At 38.2% G+C, this 21,352-nt stretch overlaps 1 protein-coding gene across 7 annotated transcripts; it reads right to left on the bottom strand.

Moving 5' to 3' along the window:
* Nucleotides 1-87: 87 nt before the first annotated feature.
* Nucleotides 88-20,814, bottom strand: LOC105387615 (tubulin monoglutamylase TTLL4). Of its 7 annotated transcripts, none has more exons than XM_038106896.2 (17): nucleotides 19,980-20,814; nucleotides 19,306-19,620; nucleotides 18,073-18,310; nucleotides 15,046-15,191; nucleotides 14,349-14,620; nucleotides 13,898-13,990; nucleotides 12,738-12,974; nucleotides 12,154-12,295; nucleotides 11,041-11,173; nucleotides 10,051-10,258; nucleotides 9,468-9,594; nucleotides 8,878-9,097; nucleotides 8,035-8,166; nucleotides 7,192-7,290; nucleotides 6,707-6,914; nucleotides 6,306-6,373; nucleotides 88-1,196 (listed from the first exon to the last, which is right to left on the bottom strand). In XM_038106896.2, exons 1-17 carry the CDS (start codon nucleotides 20,294-20,296, stop codon nucleotides 1,014-1,016), a joined length of 3,138 nt encoding a protein of 1,045 aa, XP_037962824.2. In that variant the 5' UTR covers nucleotides 20,297-20,814; the 3' UTR covers nucleotides 88-1,013. The 7 variants fall into 7 exon arrangements, with proteins under 7 accessions (XP_037962824.2, XP_037962827.2, XP_037962828.2 ...); XM_038106899.2 differs by having other exon boundaries at nucleotides 88-1,179; XM_038106900.2 differs by having other exon boundaries at nucleotides 88-1,161; nucleotides 19,980-20,813.
* Between the last annotated feature and the right edge of the window lie 538 nt (nucleotides 20,815-21,352).

The following is a 21,352-nucleotide window of genomic DNA, read 5'->3' as shown; positions in this document are numbered from 1 at the left end:
AACATTTGATTTGCATGCAGTTAAATTCGTAAATTTAAACAAATCTAAATCTATTATTGACTTTAGGGATAAAATTAAATGCACAAATAAGTTTACTTTTTTAATAAAGTATCTCAGGAATCTGAACTGTCCAGGAGGGTCGGGTATATTATAACTAAAATTAAATATTTACTTAACACGTGGGATCATAGCTACAGCAAAATTGGACAACAGTTAAAAATGTATGACAATACTGCAAATTTTGAACAGTTTCTTTGGCCATTTCAGTGATTCTGAATGAAATGCTGAGTATTACAATGGCATATGACATCATAGCTGGCTTTCAAAGCATGTATAAATTTAAAATAGTTAAAAATTAAATACCTACTAGAAAAACATTGTCAAGGGATAAAAAATATAATACAGCATGTAAGGAAAATTGCCGTATCAATTATTAATAAACTTTAAATACAGACTTTTCGTCTAGAATGATGCGAATAAAGTTGGGTTTGAATCATCAGTTTAGCTTTTATGGATAAATACATCAGCAAGGAACTTATAAATACATTATATAATTCAAAATTTATTGAATATCAACGATATTTACAACAGAATCCAAACGATCAATCTGATGTCCTATATCCTAGCAACTCTAGAAGTATACAATGAACACATTTTGATTTAGTATTTACTACGGGAAAATCCCCAATATCCATTATAACATTTTCATTTTATATAATAATATAGTGGAGCTTTCACATCACATCTATTCAAAACTGATTCTTCATAAGGCTACGACATCTAGACACGGCTTACACTTGAACATTTAAACATTTCATGTCGACGTTACAATACTCTAATAACCACATTTATTAGAAACAATACATTTTCCTCTTTTTTTCTCAAAATTTCCTACACAACACACGTTAAGTCCACGGGAATGTGTCGCTCACAAATCGAAATAGTTTTACAATTTTTCGTCCGTAAACCACATCTGTCACTGGGTCATCGCCCTCAGTCGAGCCTCAGCAGGACTAGCACGGAGCCGAGCGCGAGGCAGTGGGCGCGGCGGCAGGGCGGGCGCGGGGGGCGGCGGGGCGGGCGCGGGGGGCGCTAGGCCGCGCGCGTGGGCGGGCCCAGCGACGCGGCGGACGCGGCCGGGCTGGGCGCGTCGATGTCATTCTGCAACGATCCATGGCGCTGAAACGCGCTGCCCGCTACAACACGCGTAACGGGCCATTACTCACACGCTCCGCTAGCCGCCGCTAAAACGCTAGCTAGCTGTCTCTGTCGCACACTAATACAAACTCAACCGAGAGAATACGAGGCCGGATGTTTGAAACTATAAAAGTAGAACTTAAGCGGTTTTTAAAGATCTTAGAAGTGCACATTAAACTCTTTGGGGGGTGTATTTAGCGCAAAATCACAAAATGTAATTCAACCTTCTTCTTTGAGACAGCTAGCTACGTTTGGAATGCGACATTTAAAAGGAAATCTAAATTAAGTGCTGATTTTACTGATGATGTCAAAATTAAATAACTGAACTAAAAACCCAGTGTTTGATAGTAAATAATATATTTAATGAACACAAAGTTATTAATGATAGATATATAATGTATAGGTAATGATGACTACATAATAGTATAGGTAAGTACATTTACTGACGATTACATAATAACAGAAACGAAACTAAAAATATGACTGTCTATTATAAAGAGATGGTTAGGACGCCATAAAGCTCATGTGCACAGTGAAATACGAACACAAAACCCCATAGAAGTTAGATGAGAACTACTGAATTAATGAAACTTTGGAATGGAATGTATGAAACTTAATTAACGACTGGTAATTGGACACTATTAATTAACCCTACGGTAAAAATCTTAGTTTCAGCTAGTATTATTTAGTTGTGTATCGTGCATATATTTGGGCAACATAATCAGCTCTGGTGCATTTGAATGAAATCGGGCGGAATCGCGGTCGAAATCCGAACCGATTATTTAGTTACCATTGTCGTCGTTAATAATACTATTCGAGATACTATCTACTGGTTGGATTCTAAATGACATGAACAGCTAAAGCTGGGTCCACACTTGTATCGTTACCTTACCTATAGTTTTCTGAATAGATATTATTACTACGTCTAAGATACGGAGATCTGATACGGGGAAATGATACAAGTGTGTAGCCAGCTTAACAGACGATGATTCAGCACTTGGCGAGCGGTTAGACGGAGGCGGCGCGAGAGTTCACCCGAAAACAAACAAACAAACATGCAAGGGACAGATCTATCGACAATAAACAACAATTATAAGACTAACATTTCAGTGAATTATTGCAATATCAATAGGGGAAAAATACACCATGGTGGCAACCCTGTCGATGGAGTCCAGCCAATCAGAGACTAGACGTATTTTAATGGTGTCAGTTCCGACCAATAGCAAGCTAGCAATATGGTAAATGGCTGGCAGCGCCATTTACTATGGAGTATTTTTTCCACAGTGGTATATTATCCATTAATTCGCTGAAATGATATCCATATTGGCTCCAAGTATCCAGCTAATATGGAAAAATAAAAAGACAACACCCAAAAACTAATAAAAAAAATATTTGAAAATAAATAGCGATAGATTTAACTAGACTAGAGTTTAAGAGCCTAAAGGTAGTATACGTATGAGCGTAAAATGTACACATATAAAATTAATTATGTTGATAGAGAAGTGGTAAGGGTTAAAAAGACCTCTAAGTTGATCGAGATCAAGAATAAAGAGGCAAATAAAATGTTATAAGCAAGCTTTGAATAAGTAAAATGAGGGTTAGCTATCTATACTAAAGAATATTTATCATAACTAACGATATAAATGTAGAAGAGAGCATAGATATATATTTTAAACAAAACATGACACGGCAAGTAAGCAAAAAATTGTTAATTTTATAAAAAACTAATTTCAAATAAGACTTATTTAAGTACATAATAATTGGTTTTGACAAAGTACAAAATAGCTTACATAATATCTACAGTCTCCTAGTGAATACTTGAACTTTGTAAGTAGACTAAGTACATAGAATATATCTATAATTATTACATATATATTTATGGACCTTAATATATTTTATTCTATCTTCTACCTAAATTACTTGGGAGTCGTAATGTATACGTACTATGATTACTGTAATTTAAGATTATCATAACTAACTATTCAGATTTACAATAAGAACAAGTCCGGTGGCCAATCATACAAATCTACTTTTATAGTAATTTTTAAATCTACAAATGATTACTTACATTTTGAGCAAGTAAACCGTCTTGAAATTAAAATCCGCTTGAGATATTCGCGACCTTTCGTGATGTAGATGTTGTATACGTTTTTAGATATTTTATTGTAACGCCAACATAAATATTTTCTAATTCAATGGTATTCTTTAACCGACTATACGGATTAACTGGAAATAATAAAAAAAAACTGAAATGAAAACTACTACACAGTCAAAGAGACAATGTTTTGTAGTTTTAAAACAAAAACGTATAATACACACATCACAAAAAGTTCACGCATTGACCACGGTTTTACGAAAAAAATAATTAAAAAAGTAAAAAAAAAACATAATAACTAATGAAAAATCGCAAACCTTTTCTGTTGTGTATACTAAAAGGGAGGATTTTCTACCGACCGAACATTCGTTCACATTTAAAAACAATTTACCCACTAAGTTTTAGCTCTAGAAGTCTATTATAAAATAGCCCCATAATGATTTTCAACTTTAGCACGAAACAAAAGAAAATTTAGATTTCAACGTAAAAAATATTGTATTTTTAAATTACCTTACGATACGTGGCGAGATAGCAGACCTAACTAACAGGGACGGTAAATTAATTGAACTAGCACAGAAATATTCACAATTCACATAAGTACCTACATAAGTTCTAACACTGTGACATGTTATATTCTACTTTAACATATAATGTTTGTTCAACAGTGGGCGGATTGGAGCAGAAGTCCATTTTGTACAAATTTATTTCAACCATTTCATAAATTCATTCTCATTAAATAATTACCATGAATTAGAAAAAAATGCTCTATTCACGGTCCTTTTTTATAAATAGAAAGAACCATGAAAGATCGTTGTCAAAAAACTGGATAGAGGCATTTATTTGCTTATAGCGAAAAGTAAACCTTGGATATTTTTGGTAGATGTTCTATGTTCTTATAGTAACAAAATACCTATACTTTTTACAGTTGAAATAAATATGTACAAGCACATCTGCAATATTCTCACCTCAAATAATATAATGTAAATCATTTAGCTAATTGGTCTAAGGTCATGATTCATGCGCATTTTCCTGTAATACACGTTACGTTTGGCATAATATTGCATTTGGTAGTAAGCTCTAGTAGCCCTAAATTTAAAGAAATGTTGCATTCTTTCCTGCAAACAAAATTGTTGTTAGTGACCTGGTAAGTACCCTTGTTGTATTTGGTATATAAAAGATGTGTATGAGTACAAAACTAGTCCAGTATTTTATTGTCTCTGTATCATGAAGCAATGTTTAGGATGCTTTTAAGAATTTGTTTTTGATGTGGTGTTGGACACCGAATAAAGTATTTTATCTTTATGTTAGCTTGAAAACAGATACTTAGAGACGTTTACCGCAGGATGCAAATTTAATTTGTCAATTAAATGCATTCATAATTTTCAGGCGCAACAAGGTACAGGAGGCTCACTAAAACATGTCTAATTAAACGGGGAATAATCTAGAAATATTTAAGTAACTAGTTGACAAAATTTTAACAGTTAATAACGTTTACAATCATTACTGACTGGCAAAGTGTCTAGCTGTGGAATTCTTAAATGCAATTAATCATTTTTAACTTTACAACATTTAAAAAATCCCACAAATCGTCCGTAGTAACATCATTAGAACATTCTACTTCATTTAACATTTATAGGTATTAAAATAGTACCTAGGTATTAACAACGAACGTCTAGCGAGTATCGCAACATTTTAACATCTGGCAATACTGGAACTACGCCTTTAGACATCACTAGTTCAACAGTCCAACACATAGCTTCATCCCTAAACATTCAGTGTCAATCGAAAATCGTCTAGTTCGATTCCAGAATGACGTCCACAAGGTCGTTATTGCTACGAACTTACTGTGAGCCACGCTCTTACAACCCAAGTATGCGCGCCTGAGCGCTCGCGTCACTTTGCCCTGACGAATCACGCAGAAATGCACGTTTAAACAACTAGATTAAGGTCCACATTTGAGCAACAGTATAGATTTTGAATTATAAACTAGATAGGGGACGTTAAACATTCTTATTAGATAATTATTTTATAATAGATACAGTCCAATTTCGAGGAACATAAAATATTATGCAGCTCAAGTGATATAATATAATGTAGTGAACACAGATAGTATTTTTAGATAAAAAGAGACGGATGATAGATATAATTTAGTTGGCATTGCAAAATACTGGTATGTTGTTGATAAATGATACTTTATCGTAATAATATGAATACTTAACGAAATAAAGTGGCTATAAAGCTTTGAACATAATAAGAGCTTCAAGTGTCATAGAATTTCAGAAAAAGGTAAATGGAGAAAAAAAAATATCAAAAGATCATGCTACATTCACAAAATGGTTCTCACCACTTTAATTCCAGATCTCCGCTGTAATTTATAACATCCTAATATTACATACCTGCCTAAACTTTCACTTAGAAATACATATCATCACTATCCATTACTTTCTGTAAAAGTTTTCGTTTAAAAAACTAAACTGTCTACATATATATAAATAAATATCATAAAAATATACTTAACAATATCAATATTATTCATATCAAATATTTAATATGATATATAATATTACCCAGAACCATATATTTAATCACATATTATTAATATGATGAATATTAGTACCCATAACCATAATAAGACTGAGATTGGCTCAAAATGTTGGGTAGATTAAAATATGAGAACAACTATGTCAACATATCTTAATGTGATAAAACGTGTTCATACAATAGTTTATGGCTACCAATACTTTCAGTATTTCGTAGCTAGTCTAGCACTCAATAAAAATAACCTTTTTTTTCCGACTGTAGAATTATTCTCGTAATTCCCACCTACCCAACATTCCTACCAACCCCCCAGTCTCGCAGTAATCGAAGACACCACAACCAGGAGTAAATGTAACCACCTGACAGTCCGCCTGACAGTTGACCTGACAGGTGTCAGTTTGACAGTAGAACTGTCAGGTGAGCTGTCAGACGGGCCGGGGCGGGCAATGGGCGGTGACAGTGAGGGGACAGTTACCTTGAGCGGCACGGGCGGGACCTCGAGGTGGTAGCCCATCTCGCACAGGTTGCGCAGGAGTTGCCGGCCTGGAAGTATGTGAGATTTCATTACAGATATTATGGTTGATGAATCATTAATGATACAGAAGTATGACCGAGACTATTTATTTCTAGGGTTTGCAGTCCGATTTGCCCGATGTAGGTAAGACAAGTCACGTCTTTTATTAGTGTTTCGTTTGAGTCTTCTAGTCTATTATACATTTAGAAAGAATACAGACAGCAGCATTCCTGTGTATGTGATTGTGTGAACTCTACCTTCCTCATTTAACCTGAACCTTAGGCAACCTTGTAATGTAAGTGAGTTTAAAGTCTCCCCAACAATTTTTGTCTGTTATGTTATTCTAGTACTGCCTATTCTACCTGCGTCTCTGTTGTGGCTGTATCTGGTCTCCCAGGCGTCGAACAGACGGTTGTAATATCTGGCGCCGGGCATGTACTTCAGGTAGCGGTGTGTGCGTCGCGTCGGGAACACTCGGTCAAGATGCTTGGCTTGTGTCAACTCGTCCTCGGCTTGGAGCAGATGGCGGACGTCGTCTGGGGTCAAAGTGGTGAGGATGTCGCGGAGGTACTGCAGGAAACAAGAATAATTTAAATTAGGTTTTTATTTTTCTGGTGTGTGGTTTTTTTTCTTTGATAGTCATTGACAAACATTACATTAGGGTTTGTGTATGTGAACCGCAACCGAATAGGTCGATTAATGTTTGGATATAGCCCAATTAAAAAGAGGGTAATGTAGCACAGTAGCTATAGCAATCAACACAGAATTGAAAGAATATTAGGAAAACAACATTCGGCAATATACAAGGTTTATTTGTGCCCTTCATAGATAAAATAGTTCGACTTACCATTTCTCTGTCTTCCATGTTTGTGTAGATCAAGTGTTTATCTCTTTCTTCTTTCGACAGGTAGATGGTGTACAGTCTTGGGTCAAATAGGAGTCCATTCTGAAATGAAGAATAACGGAATTAAAATCATCTTCCGGTTATAACAGTGAAGTGTTCGCTGGACCGATGACTGCCAGAACAGAAAACGATAAATGAACTAGGTATAGGATAAACTACCAGCGCTCATAAGATACGTTTTTCTATACCGTATAAAGATCGCGCACACTATATGTAAAAGTGATTCGCATGTATCAATTTTATAATGAAAATGCGGTTCGCTGCGCCCCGTAATATTATATTTAGAATTCTATATAATTATATTAAGGCCCTGTTTCACAATCTCTGGTTAGTGGCTACACCTGCGAGATAAAATACATGCTGTCACTGCCAAAAAAATATAACAGAGAGTGACAGCATGTATTTTATCGTAGCCATTTACGTGAAACAGGGCCTTAGGCTCGTGCACACAGTGCATTTCACGGCGGTATGAACCCGGCGATATTGCCGCCGGCATGTGTAGGCTTTTGCAGATTATTGCGCATCGGTCCGTTATTAAGGCCCGGTAGCAACAAAAACAGTTTTAGAATCAAAATGCATGTGCTGTGGCCTCTTTGGCCACAGCACATGCTGAGCTGGTGCCGATTTGACGCTCTGGACAGCAACCTAGTTTGTTTGTTTGTACTATGTTGTATTATTCCTGTATTGTTATTTTTAGTTGTTGTATTCTTTTTCTTTCTTTTTTCTGTTTTTGTTGTTCATTGTGTCAAATAAATGTTTTCTTTCTTTAAATATGATGATACTAACAAAATTATGCGTATGATCTTGGGCCTGCCTCGGCGCGTGGAACTGCGCCAGGTTGAACACGGAGCGCACGAGCGCGCCCTTCACGTGCACGTCCAGCGGCGACGCGCTGTGCAGGCTCGGGGATATGTTCACCTGGAGATGAGACGTGTTGAGAATTTAATGGCTTTTGGTTGGTAATTTAAAGGGTTAAGGGCAGTGGGGAGAAGCTTTGTAGGCTCGGGGATATGTTCACCTGGAAATTAGAGGTTAGGTTAGGTGAGGTGTCTAAATTCAATGGCTAAGTGCCAATTCCTCCATTCTCGGTTATAACCGACAGGGATTGATTTATAAATTAAACGTCATCTCCATATAAAATTCATGACAGATGTGTCAAAAGTTAACCACTACTCCCTGGTTATGCTCTAACCGAGAATGGAGAAATTGGCACTAAATCCATGAGCGAATCTTCAGCTATCGTCGAGAGCAGGCGGGCAGACACCAGATGAAATTCTATGAGATATCACGATGGGACGTGATTTCACGAGATACATCTTGCTCTTCGCTCTGTGTGACTTATACGTCAATTTCTATGTATTATAATGCACGGATCTGTGTAATTTTATCTATTCTTAAACCCATAGGCCCGCCAAGGGATAGATTTGAGACGACATTTTGGTAGGCACCGTACAAAAACGAAGCAAATGACTTGAAGAACAACGACATTGTTCAACAAGAGTTACCATAAGGCTGGTTTCAATAACGAACTCTCTGCCAATAACTGCTAGTTAATTAACAATAAACCAATCTTAATTAAATCATACCTATTCATATTCTAACATAAATCATACAACTCAGTCAACTCACCTCCAAAAGCCAAGGCTTCAGATTCTCATCCAACAGCACGTCAATGCCAAACAGCTCATAGCAATTGTACCGCGACTGCAGATGCGCTTTAGACAATGCACTGATGCTGTATTCACCGGCGAGTATCGTCTTTATTACCAGGTCCTTAATGTTCGCCCACAGAGTGTCAGTGTCCACTTGTTTCTCAGTCTTCAGGTACGTGAATAGCGTTTGTAGTGTCCTGAAATTGGAAGGTTTAGGGTTAGTTGAGGACAATCCTGTAAACAATTAAAGGCAATGTGGCAGGATATTGTTTTGGTTTACGTATTACAGATGAAGATGGGTTTGTAACTCTCTCGTCAGTAGTAAATAAATAAAAAGTTGGGGGAAAACATTTTCTCAAACACTGCAAGTTTTTTTAAGTCATGAAACTTTTTTATTATTAGTAAATAATTGTTACGGTAAGATCAATTTTCAAATCACTGCTGGATCAAGGCCGCGGATACTCCTCCTTTCTCATTCAACTTTTGTCAAGTTATCGGTTCCACTGGGGTTGGAGGGCGTCCGACGCTACATTTCCCTCTCCACGAACGTAAAGTATGAGTAATTACCACTTGTGTCCCTCGCAGGCGTTGTGGTCCTCGTTGGGCGTGTAGTTCTTGGACAGGCGGTTGATGGAGTAGTTGGTGAGGTGCGTGAACCGGTCGTTGAGCGAGTCCGGCTCCTCGTTGTACTTGGCTGGAATAAACAAATAAAGTAATATGTATTAATAGCGCCAGTAAGATCATTGAGGAAATGTGGGGTTATTATGTCTGGTATCGCTTCACACGGCTCTTTGGGGTTTAGAAAATGTAATTACCGATAAAGTTCGGCTTTAGGGAATGCCGGGTTGAGATGTATGGCCTCTGGTATTCACTCCGCTCTTTACGGTTTAGGAAGTGTCGGTAAAGTTTGTGCTGCCTCGCTTCGCTCGGCCCTCAAGGTTTTAGAATAATAATATGCGGAGTTACTTTATATGGCCTCGCTTCACTAGGCTCTTTACGGTTTAGGAAATGCCGGTAAGGTTAGTATTGCATCGCTGCGCTCGGCCCTCTAGTCTTTAGAGAATGCAGGATTGTCTCTTTACGTTTTAGGAATTGCTAGATTTTTAATTGCTTTAGGCTATCTACAGGCTGATGCAAAAGTCTCACTGACCTGAGGCGAACCGGGCCAGCCCGTCCCGATACACGTAGATCCTGAGCGGGTGGATGGACGTGACCAGCACGTACAGCCGCAGGTCGAACTTGGACCCGTTGATGAGGTACGGCTTGTGCACGTACTTTTGTACGACCACCGCCCGCTTCTTGGGGATTTGCGCCCATTTTGTGATGACGCGGATGCCGCTGCCCCGCGCTGACGCCGGCTGAGAAGGAAATTTAATAATGAAGACCAAAAGAAAATCAGTCATATCGCGAAAAGTACTTTTTGAAGTATGTAAGTTATGTAGATCAGTACATTCAGACCTAACCACCCGGAAGGGTAGTTTTTGTGCGTGAGCGATGGTAACCCAGTCGGGTAAGCACCCGCTTCTCACGAGAGAGATGCGGGTTCGAGTCACGCTGCTGGCGTGTGTACCAATAAGTCTTTTTAACTTGAACTACGATGTAAACCATCGCTTTTACGGTGAAGGATAACTTCGTGAGGATACCTCCATATCTTGATTTAGCGTATCTAGACATGTGAAACAACCAGCCTGCAGTGGGCCAGCTTGGTGGGAAATGGTCCAAGCATAGGAAGGCAGTTTAGACCTTGAGGGTACGTACAAAGGTTCCATGATGAGCCCAGTGCAATAAAATCAAAGTACTGACTCCTTAGCATGAATTATCATCGTGAACGTGAAGTAAAATTACTCGATGAATTTTGTATGAAATTTTTTGTTCTGCTACCGACCGCCTGTTAATATTTTTATACAAAATTACTCGATGAATTCTACTTCACGTTCACAATGAAAATTCATGCTAAGGGGTCTGTTATAAATCCGGGGACGTGTTGTGTGATGTGTGTAGCAGTGGTGTTTATGTGGATGTGCTTGAGCAGCATGTAAGCTAGAGATCGCTATTTTAAAAACTCCCCCTGTATACTCTTAGGCGCAGGCGACCATACTACTTGCAATGAAAAACAAACTATCCTCAAACCAACACTCACCGGCTTAATGATCCACATCTCGTTGTTCTCCTCTCCCTTCTCCCACTCCTTCTGAAGGTACTTGGTGTCGCTCGGCAAGATGTAGGTGTCGGGCATGATGCCAAACTCCTCTTGGCCGAATTTGGCCACCAACCTGGAATAATGAATTTGAATGTAAATGATAAATTAATTAATTCTGATAAACGTGGAGAATAAAAGGGGTGTTTAACGTGTCTGTGTGTCTGTTTATGTGTTGTAGCCCCTAAACAGCTGATCACATCACACAAATCGAAATTGTTTTTTTTTGGGTCATAGGTAATGTTAAGTTTTCTTAGCCATATTTTATCGAAAACGGCTAAGCCGTTAACGGTTAAAAAGTTTTTTTGTGTTGATTGTCGGGAATTATTTACGACGACGGTTAGGTTATAACTTCAGAAAACACACACACGTAAAAAAATGTTTTTTTTTAATATATTGCATGACTAGACGGTAGCAGTGTCGTTACCCAAAAAAATATTGTGAAGGACACCCCAGTGGTGTGGTTTAGTGGTGTCGTTTATAATAAACATCAATGTACCATTAGTTTAATTATTTATAGATTGAGCCCCTGTTCCACAATGTCTGGTTAGTGGCTACCTGTGAGATAAAATACATGCTGTCACTTTCTGTTATTATTTTTTTGACAGTGACAGCATGTATTTTATCTCACAGGTAGCCCCTAACCAGACATTGTGGAACAAGGCCTAAATTAAATATAAGTGTCAGTACTTAGTTTTTAGTTTAGAACCAAGAGCGTCTGCCAACAAACTGTCACGCAGTTTGGCAGAAAAAAATTGTATTAGCCTAAGTTTTTATTATAAATAAATGTCTTTAAAAAAATGTACACCATGTTTAATGCAAAATCCTAACTATCCTAACTAATTTTATAAATGCGAAAGTAACTGTGTCTGTTACTCTTTCGCGCCAAAACTACTTAACGGATATGAATGAAATTTGGTATACATATGGTCTAGACCCTGAGAAAGAACATAGGCTACTTTTTATCCCGGAATTCCCACGGGAAAACTTTTTAAGGCGAAGCGAAGCCCGCGGGAACAGCTAGTAAGTTATATTCTGTTCTAAGTGTATGCTAACCGCTGTATATTCCGCCACAACCGGTCCTTGCGTCCCAGCTGGAACGTGCCGGGGAAGTGGTTCAGCTTCTGCTGGTCCTGCATGCCGTGGAACATGTGCGCCTTCATGTGCTTGCCCCACGTGCCGAGCCACTCGCTCATCTCTGTGGGGGGGGGGGGAAATAATTACATCAAATATGAAAATAATATGAGACTTCTTTGAAGTCAAACTTGTAAGTCCTAAAAGTTAGGCGCATCCCCTCTAGGCAAACTTTTAGCGGCGAGATAGGTGCTGAGATAGTCAGCCGCGTAACGCTGCAAACTGCGTACTAAAACTACTAAAGTCTCAGAGTCAGTTGGTCGCTAACAGTTTGCCTACTGAGGACACGGCCTAATGTATGTTTTGTCAGATAGGTAGAAGACTGAATAGAACTATGGTTAGTAACAATATAAAAAATAAGGGGCACAGGTTTTTGTGTACTCATACACACATTTGTGCTCGGGTCTAGGATTTGGTCGAAAATTGGTAATAGGCCCTGTATTACATAAATAACTTTACATATTAATGATAAACTGACAAACAGACAAATCAGCCAATCATCTCACCTTCATAATCAGTATCCACATCAGGCTTCAGCAGCTTAAACCCGGACTGCATCAGCGTCTTCTTCACAATAATCGGTGTTATCGACGTGGACTTCCACTTCAAGTGTTTGCTGATGGCCAGTGGTATCCTCAGCATGGGCTCGTCAGGTCCAACGAACTTGAGGTATGGAGGCACTCGCGGGAAGAGTGATGGTCGCACGCAGTGAACCATGCAGTCTGGGAGGACTGGGTGGGAGTCTGCGAATTAGAGGGTTAGGTTAGCGGTGGTGGGGGCTGGTTTTGATTGCAAATAAAAAGTTAGGGTGCTTACATAGAGAATAGGGTTGCCTGCACGCAAACTGTAAAAGCGCTCACTCACGGAGCATCTCCCGGATTTTTAAATGTCATGAGCGCTTTCGCATAATCAGGCTATCGGCACAGGTACGCACCGGTAAACCGACTCTCTATGTAAGCACCCTTAGAACCGTTTGTACAGGTATGCTGGTTGTGTATAGTACATCTGCGGTGAAACTTCTATAGTATAGGTGAATTAGGCTTAAATTATGACTAACTCATTGCAACACAGCTAACTAACCAACAAAAAATCGCACAAATTAAAAATAACAAAATACTACAATAAAATACAACTAAAGTATCACACAACTACATTGTATAAATTTTAATAAGATGGATATTTTTCCTCTTGGGTAATGAAAGAGAAATGCAATCCTCAGAGTATCAAGATAAATATACATAGCGGTGGTAGCTCAGTCGGGTGAGCGCCCGCTTCTCAATCAAGAGATGCAGGTTCGAATCCCGACGCTGACATGTACCAATGAGTTCTTTTAACTTAAGTACAATGTATACCATCGCTCTTACGGTGAAGGAAAACATCGTGAGGAAACCTGCATATCTAGATCTAGCACATCTAGATATGTGAACCCACCAACCCGCAGTGGACCAGCGTGGTGGGAAATGGTCCAAGCTTAGGAAGGCAGTTTAGACCTTGGGGATATGCACAAAGGTTCCACTCGAGAGAGCCAGGTGCAGGTACAGTACACCCCCACAGAGAATAGAATAGAATAGAATAGATACATAGAAAACTGTGAGACATATCTAATTATTTTTCACACACAACTTATTAAAGTGATGTTTAAATTATATGGTTATGTAAATTTAACCTTTCTTTGACAATTTGCTGAACGGATTTATCGTGTTGAGTGCAGTCAGGAAATGCTGGTTCACTTTGGAGGGCAGCGAGTGGTCTATGCACACTGTTAAATAGACAAATTCGCTGTTGTATTACTATGCTTTTCATTATTGTTAGGTAATGGATTTCTTGTCTCATGCTTATTGATAGATCGTCATCATCAGCCAATAGTCGTCCTACTGGTGGATGTAGAAGCTCCACTATACTGTGTTATAGGCTTCTCTATCTTTCTATGGTAGTCGTTTCAGCGGGATGGTAGGTCATTCAAACGTTTAGAACATATAGCAGACATGAAAAGAATACCAGTCCAAGCTCTCCTAGCTTTAAACATAGCTTCACCTATCTACTCACAACATCAATTACAACATTTAGCCCTAACACTAACCATTCACAACAAGCCAAAACTAAACAAATAAACTCACCATCTTTGATTTGCGGAGACCGTTTCGGCGAAACACTGCCATTGGTCGCGCCAGCCGCATGCCCATTGGTCAATTTGGGCGCTTTCAATTGGTTGGCATCGGAAGGTACTGGGCTTTTAGGGGGTTTACTTAGAGGGGGTGAGGCGGACTGTTCTCGAAGCTTCTTCAGTTCCTTCAGTTCCTCCAGTTTCTTCATCTCGAGGATTACCGAGTCTGTTTCCATTTCCCAAATGCGGTCGGGAGACGGCGATGGCGATCGGCTTATGCTTTGGCTGCGGAAAAATTATATGATTTAGGTTTGGGTATGGGACATTAAATTCTACACAGACATTCTGGTTTTGATTACAGTCATTTTTAGTAAGACACTTCATGGTTTTAAGATATTTTTGGACTTTGAACATAACCTTCAAGGGAGAATGAAGCATGGTATTAAGACCTCAATCCACGGAAGATTCATTTATTCAAGTACTCATTCGAATGCGGCGACAGCGATACGGCTCGCGACCTATCACGCTTTGCTGTGAAAAGGACTGAATAGCATTATTACAATCGACAGCATCATGTAGGTATTGTCTCACCTGCCATATTCGGCCTCATTCGAGTCCCGTGAAACCAGACGAAACTAAAATCTATTGTGTCTCGTCCACGGAGTTGAATCTGGGTTTCGAAGGATTAAACAAAACAGCATCATTCTCACCTGTCATCATCATCACACTTGGGTCCGCTGAGGCGCACCTTCTTCTTGTGTTTCTTGTGAGTGCCGTGCGGTAGCGCCGTGACCGAGCTGACGGGGAGAGACGGACTCATGACGGGGCAGGCGGGCGCCGGCGAGTGTTGCCGCGGCTGTGGGGAGAGGAAAAAGTGATAAGTTTTGTGTTAACCCTGGCCATGGCTACTATTATATACCTACTCTATAACCGATTAAGGATTGGCTTCTTTATGTTCATTTTTAGTACGTTACGTATAAGATTGGTTGCTAATTTTCTAGGGATAAAAGTTATATGGGCAGAGGCTATATGAACATTATTTTGTTTCGATCTAGATTAGATACATCTACGCATCGTTGAACCATGGATTGGACGACATTGGTCAGAAGAGATTTGAGGTTTTTGAAAGAATCGTACCATATATCTATATAAGTGTTAACCCTGGGGAGTCTATAGTGTTTAATTAATACAAGTATTACTTATTAGCCAGGCATTACAGTAGGGCGTAGTGATATGTATGAGTTTATTAGTATGATAAATTGATTTTATTTTGCTTTACCTTGTGACCCATTATTGAACTGATACAATTATTCTACTAACACACAGCAAAATGTATAATTTCCACCTTCGCCCCACAAGATCACGGGCAGAAATGACCCGAGGCATTCGAAACAGTGACAATAAGTGTGAAATAACACTGCTAAAAATAAAAAACTGGACAAAATCACTAAATTAACTAAGTGTGAATGTAGTGTGAACGTTTTAGACAGATAATTGGACATCGAATGGCCACTGAACAATTCAGTGAGGAATTTATTGTTCTTACATAAATTAGGTAGCAGTAAGAAGAGAAAATGATTGAAATATGATGTCTGTATAGATTTTCTCTTTTCTTTGAATCTAAAGTCAAAGTCAAATGTTTTTATTCATCGTAGGTATAAATATAAAATTTTCTGATGAACGTCTAAGTTACCTACATCTATTTTGATGAAGACTTTCGGTATATTTAAAAAATTCTCATATTTTATAATTTACGTAGTATCTAATTTTTTCAGGTTATAGTGAAGGTAAACAATAATTGTTGTAACACGTGGTCCATATTATTGGAAATCAAGGTCACTGAACTAAACAGTTTGACCTGGCATGGTGACCAACATAACCAACGATAATTTCACAAGCGAAAGAAAACTTGTATGAATTCTTGAAACCCTATTAGTTCGATAGCGCCTTGAGCACACCTGAATGTTACGAATACTCACATAAATAACTTCACAAATCATGTCAAGGCTAACAAATTAAACTTTTCGACGTCCACATTGAGTAAAGAACACCATTTAGAAAACAAACAGACTGACAAGGAAGCTAAAAATAAACGAAAAATTACTGATACAACTTTTTCCGTGCGGTAAATTTAGGTTTTTCAACGCACGGTTATCACCGTATAAAACGCACATGTGCAATGAAAGGAGTAAAGTAATATTGTATTGTATTGACATTTTCTTATGCTGGCGCTACGCCAGAAGCGTGAGTCGTAGGAGCGAAATTAAGAGCACGAATTAAATAGACAATAGGACAAGGCTAGAAAGATGACAGTCTAGTGCCTACCCAATACTGCGATAGTTCTTCTTTACTGTAACATTATTTATAAGGTTACTTACACCATACATGTCTGCATATTTTTCGGTACAGCAAGGGGAGCAGGCAGTCAAAAGGCCCTTCTTCTTTCTTTTACCTCCTTTCGATTTATGCTTGCCTAGTACTCTTATCTTTAGTTTCACCAATAACTTCTTTAAATTCATTTTTAGATATTCACCTGATTATACTGGCTACTTCAAGCGTAATAAAACTCAGTTCACTCAAGTGAGTAATTTATTTAGACGTATCGTGTATCATACATCATATTGTCTAAACGGGTTAAATGGAGGTTTTTATATGAATAACACTTGATCACGGAATAGAATGTAACATCACTCTTCAAATAATGTTGTCACTGTAATAACATCTGAATTAATTTCGCGAGGAATTCCGATCCACTACGCTTCCTGAATTACGCGAGATCCAACATGTGTTTATGTGGCAGATTTCAAACTGAATCAGCTCTATTCCTTTTAAACAAGAACTGGATTCCCCCAATTGATTTTATTCTATAAACACTCTTATGAAAAGCGCGCTAAGTACTGTCTTTAATTCGCGCTAGTTCTCACTTATGTATATTTTTCAGTAGATAACAAAATCTGCGTTCCGAGCTTTAGATAAGTGTAAACAAATTTATCTATTTTTATTATGGCGAATGTATTTTTTTGATGAAGTGTTTGTGTTAGCTGGTTTAGCCTTGCCGTTATTTTTATCGCTTAATTAGTGTGACATGTTAGTTTACTAAACACAGGGTTATAACTGTGGTTATTATAAAGTGCAATTAAGATAGTATCCACTTAAATATCACCTAGGCGTTATAATATGAACAGATAGAAATGAAGTGTAGATCAGATAAGTCATAATTTTATTATTACTACTATCTGGCTTATTAATTATAATATGAGTAACCTACTGCACCACTGTCCAACAAACCGCACTAGGCCAGCGTGGTGGACTAGGCCTAAACCCTTCCTTCATTGGAAGGAGACCCGTGCCCCAGCAGTGGGGATGTGATGGGTCGTGATGATGATAAGCTACTGCTAGGTAGAACCCCTGATTCCAACTAATATAATGCTAGGAGAATGAGTTAGGGAATCAACTGTGTGGTTATGTATTGTTATGATTGACAGTTCCAATGGCCCAACTATTTAACAGGAACACCTAAACTATGGTCTGAGAACAAATACCGGCCTCAGCTAGGAATGAAAATTGTAGCCAGTCAACTGCTTTATTAAGTGATTTTTCTTAGCAATAAGGCCACCTGTTGTAGTAAATTTTTCCTAGTTCAATACATCTACTATTCTAATCTAAACTAAGTACTGTGACGTTTGGTCCGCAATATCCACGTTTGGTCCGAAATAATAAAATTAAACTATCCTTACCTTCTCCACCACAACAACTTCATTCACAGTGTCCTTATTAATGGCAGATGTCCTCAGTATATTCATACTGTCGTGGTCTCCCTTCATAGCTTCTTTACAGTACTTCAAGTTCTTGTAGCCTACGGCACTGCTGGCCTTCCTTGTCGGGCTGATGTTGGCATGTGTTGTGCTGTAGCTATAGCCGGTGCCCGAGTTGTCTTTGGCCCTTTTCGTGTTTGCGGAGAGGTAGGTAAGGCGACTGGAAGGAGATATCGAATTATTGAATATTGTGTGGATATATACATATTATTAAGGTTCAATGTGTTGCAGAGATGTAGGTTAGGTACAGGAAAGATAAAGTTTTTGTTAATGAAAATTAAGTAATTAGTATATTTTAGGCTTAGGCCCTGTTTCACAATGTCTGGTTAGTGGCTACCTGTGAGATAAAATACATGCTGTCACTCTCTGTTATTATTTTTTTGACACTGACAGCATGTGTTTTATCTTACAGGTAGCTACTAACCAGACATTGTCAAACAGGCCCTTAGTGTTGCTGATGTAGTATTGCTCAAAATGAATGTGCATATTTGTGATAAAAAACACCTTCACTCACTATTTCTAAATGGGCGGAAAGGACATAATATGGGGTCTTGTATAATTAAATTAATAAAATACAATTCATTAAATATATTAAATATAAATTAATGTATAAATAAACCTAAATAAAATAAGAAATTATGATGACAGCATAGGAGACCAACTAGATTTATTATTGATAAATAACCAGAGCACAGAAGTGATGAGATATGCAATACCTTGGTTCCCAGAGTATGCAAATGACATAAAGGTAATTTTCTATCTGATATGAATCCAAATACTGCTCAGTTTGAATTATAACTTATACTGTTAAGTACTTATTAATTACATTAAACACTTTTAGATACAAGGCCATAAACTATTTACTATAAATTATACCAACTGTGATGTTTACTATGAAATGCAAATTAATATAATTTATTCAAACGAGGACCATTTAAATCAGCAAAAGATAATACATAGTGTGGTGCAAAACAAGATTATTACCTAACATTAACAACACATGTATCACATGTATGTAACCAAACAAAAAATGGAACATAACCTTAAAATATATGAGTCAGATTGTGTATCACCAACAATAAAATATGAAATTCTTATCTCAGATAATATCATAATAATTGTTTATTTAGGTAAAAAAAAATATTTTGCCCTTACCCATCGAGTGATCCAGGGATTGGAGCAGCCATGGAATAATTGCTGAAGTTGTCTGATTCACTAGAAGCTCGCTGCCGTCGACGACCTTCCAAACTACTCTTTGACTCAAATCTGGTTTTTGACTTCTTCAAAATACCAGGCGGTGGGGACTTGGGAGGATTATTGAGTATTGATTTTAGCGGTTGTTTCACTTCAACCATTTCTTGGTCCACTTTTTCTAATAGCTCTTCCACTTTCGGCAATCGTTTCTCAGTAAGTAAAGGTGTGTTGCTAGGTTTTTTGAGTTTTTGCTGCTGTTTCAATTGTGTTTGGAAGCTGCAAAGAATGAAGTTGCACTTTACAATAATGTAAACATTGAACATAACCATTAATAGGTAATGATTAAAACATTACATACACAAAGGTTTCCATAATCCTGGTGTCAATGTACAGAGTAGTATAGAATAACAATGGCAACAGATACATAGGTACTAACAAGAACCTCTCGAACTACATAATATATTTATAGTGACCTGCAATTCCTAACAACTGGGTCACAAACCACAGGCACTATACAATCAGCCAGACAGAAGTCTGACATCAGGGATACATGTGAACAGATAGGTACAGTTTGTTTTGATATTACATTTGATATAGCATGCTGTACACAAATCTGAGGTTATGAGCACACTTACCAGAGCAGCCTCTGTCGCTCGGGCGCCATGGCGTAGTCGCCGTAGTGCGCGGCGGCCCAGTCGCGTCCCTCCCGGGGCTCGGCGCTCAGCGTGAAGTGGTTCCTGACGGCCCGCTGGCCTCGGCAACACGCTACGTCACTGGCGCACCAGTCTCTATGCGCATCCTCGAACGGCGACCGCTCCACACCCTCGCTCCGGCAGCGGCGTCTCAGCACGCGAGCCGCGCGGCTCTCCCCACGACCAGACCACTGCACCAACTCCAGAGGATCACACGCGTCCAACCCCGCGTTGTAGCTCGGGCACGCTCTCCTATCCATATCAAAGACTAGGCGCGATGCATAACTGGGAATTTCACTGCACTAACAATTTAATCGTAAAAGCCGTTGAACGGAGTTGCGGCGTCAACGAGGCCGCGGTGACAGCGGACGGCCATACACTCTTTGCACGAACAATATGCCAGCGCTCCCGCCAAATGAAAAGAAAATGTTCTTTATCCAAATAGTTAAGTATTTTCTCGTCAAAGTAGGATGAACTAAAAACATAAACACGTTTTTCTTTTTTTTCTGTGCGTAATCAATCTCGCTTTCTTGTAATGGCGATTGTTTTAATTTAATTTGCTGGAGTTAAATTATAATTTGGTAAAATATTTCCACTTTAATAACTTCACAACAGGATTTCGATACTTGTAAAGTTATTTAGAATTTACAAAAAATAGAAGGAAATATGAATAAATTAAAATTTATCTAGCTATTCAGAATTTTCAATGTAAAATAAAATTTTATAACTTGAATAGAAACACGCACAAAATCTGGCACCCACAATACGTTTCATTTCATTTCAATCGAATCGTATCAAATATTTTTTTATGTTTTGTTTATGAATGAGAGTGTTCTTTGACACAAGGATTGAATTTTGTGTATACTGCGAGTAAAGAAACGTAAAACAAGACAACCATAGACAAGGTAAAGTAAAATATTATGCTGCCACCCCACTTGGCTATTCGTTTTTTGTAAAATAGCCATGTGTGGCCATACTGGCAAGTATTTTCGCCAAAATTATTACCATATTTTCTACCAACGCACTCTTTTCAGGCTTGTAAAGGGAAGGTTAATTTCCTGTTACGATTAAAAAAGCTTTTTTTGACAACGTTGGGAATACCATATCGCGGGCTTCATGCCAGAGGGGCGTATCTGCATCGACCCTACTTTTCAGGAGAGCAAAAAAACATAATAACTTTTTAAATAAGTAATCTAGCGTGCTATAATTTTGCATATACCTTAGTTAATTATTCTTTGTTTTAATTAAAACTAATTTTTTATAATATCTATGCTTTAAGTACACTTTATGGCGTATACGTCTATCTGCCTTGACGG

This window comes from Plutella xylostella, chromosome 7, assembly GCF_932276165.1.
Source record: "Plutella xylostella chromosome 7, ilPluXylo3.1, whole genome shotgun sequence".
NCBI classification, from domain to species: domain Eukaryota; kingdom Metazoa; phylum Arthropoda; class Insecta; order Lepidoptera; family Plutellidae; genus Plutella; species Plutella xylostella.
The sequence above is the reverse complement of the archived record's forward strand: the minus strand, read 5'-3'. Positions and strand labels throughout refer to the sequence as shown.

What these genes read in the sequence shown, in the direction of transcription:
- LOC105387615 (XM_038106896.2), bottom strand. Translation starts at nt 20,296, where the DNA reads ATGGATAGGAGAGCGTGCCCGAGCTACAACGCGGGGTTGGACGCGTGT. An exon ending in ATCCCTGGATCACTCGATGG is followed by an intron (nt 18,311 to 19,305) that starts GTAAGGGCAAAA and finishes ATCTCCTTCCAG; the next exon opens with TCGCCTTACCTACCTCTCCG. An exon ending in AGATGTGGATCATTAAGCCG is followed by an intron (nt 10,259 to 11,040) that starts GTGAGTGTTGGT and finishes TTTCCTTCTCAG; the next exon opens with CCGGCGTCAGCGCGGGGCAG.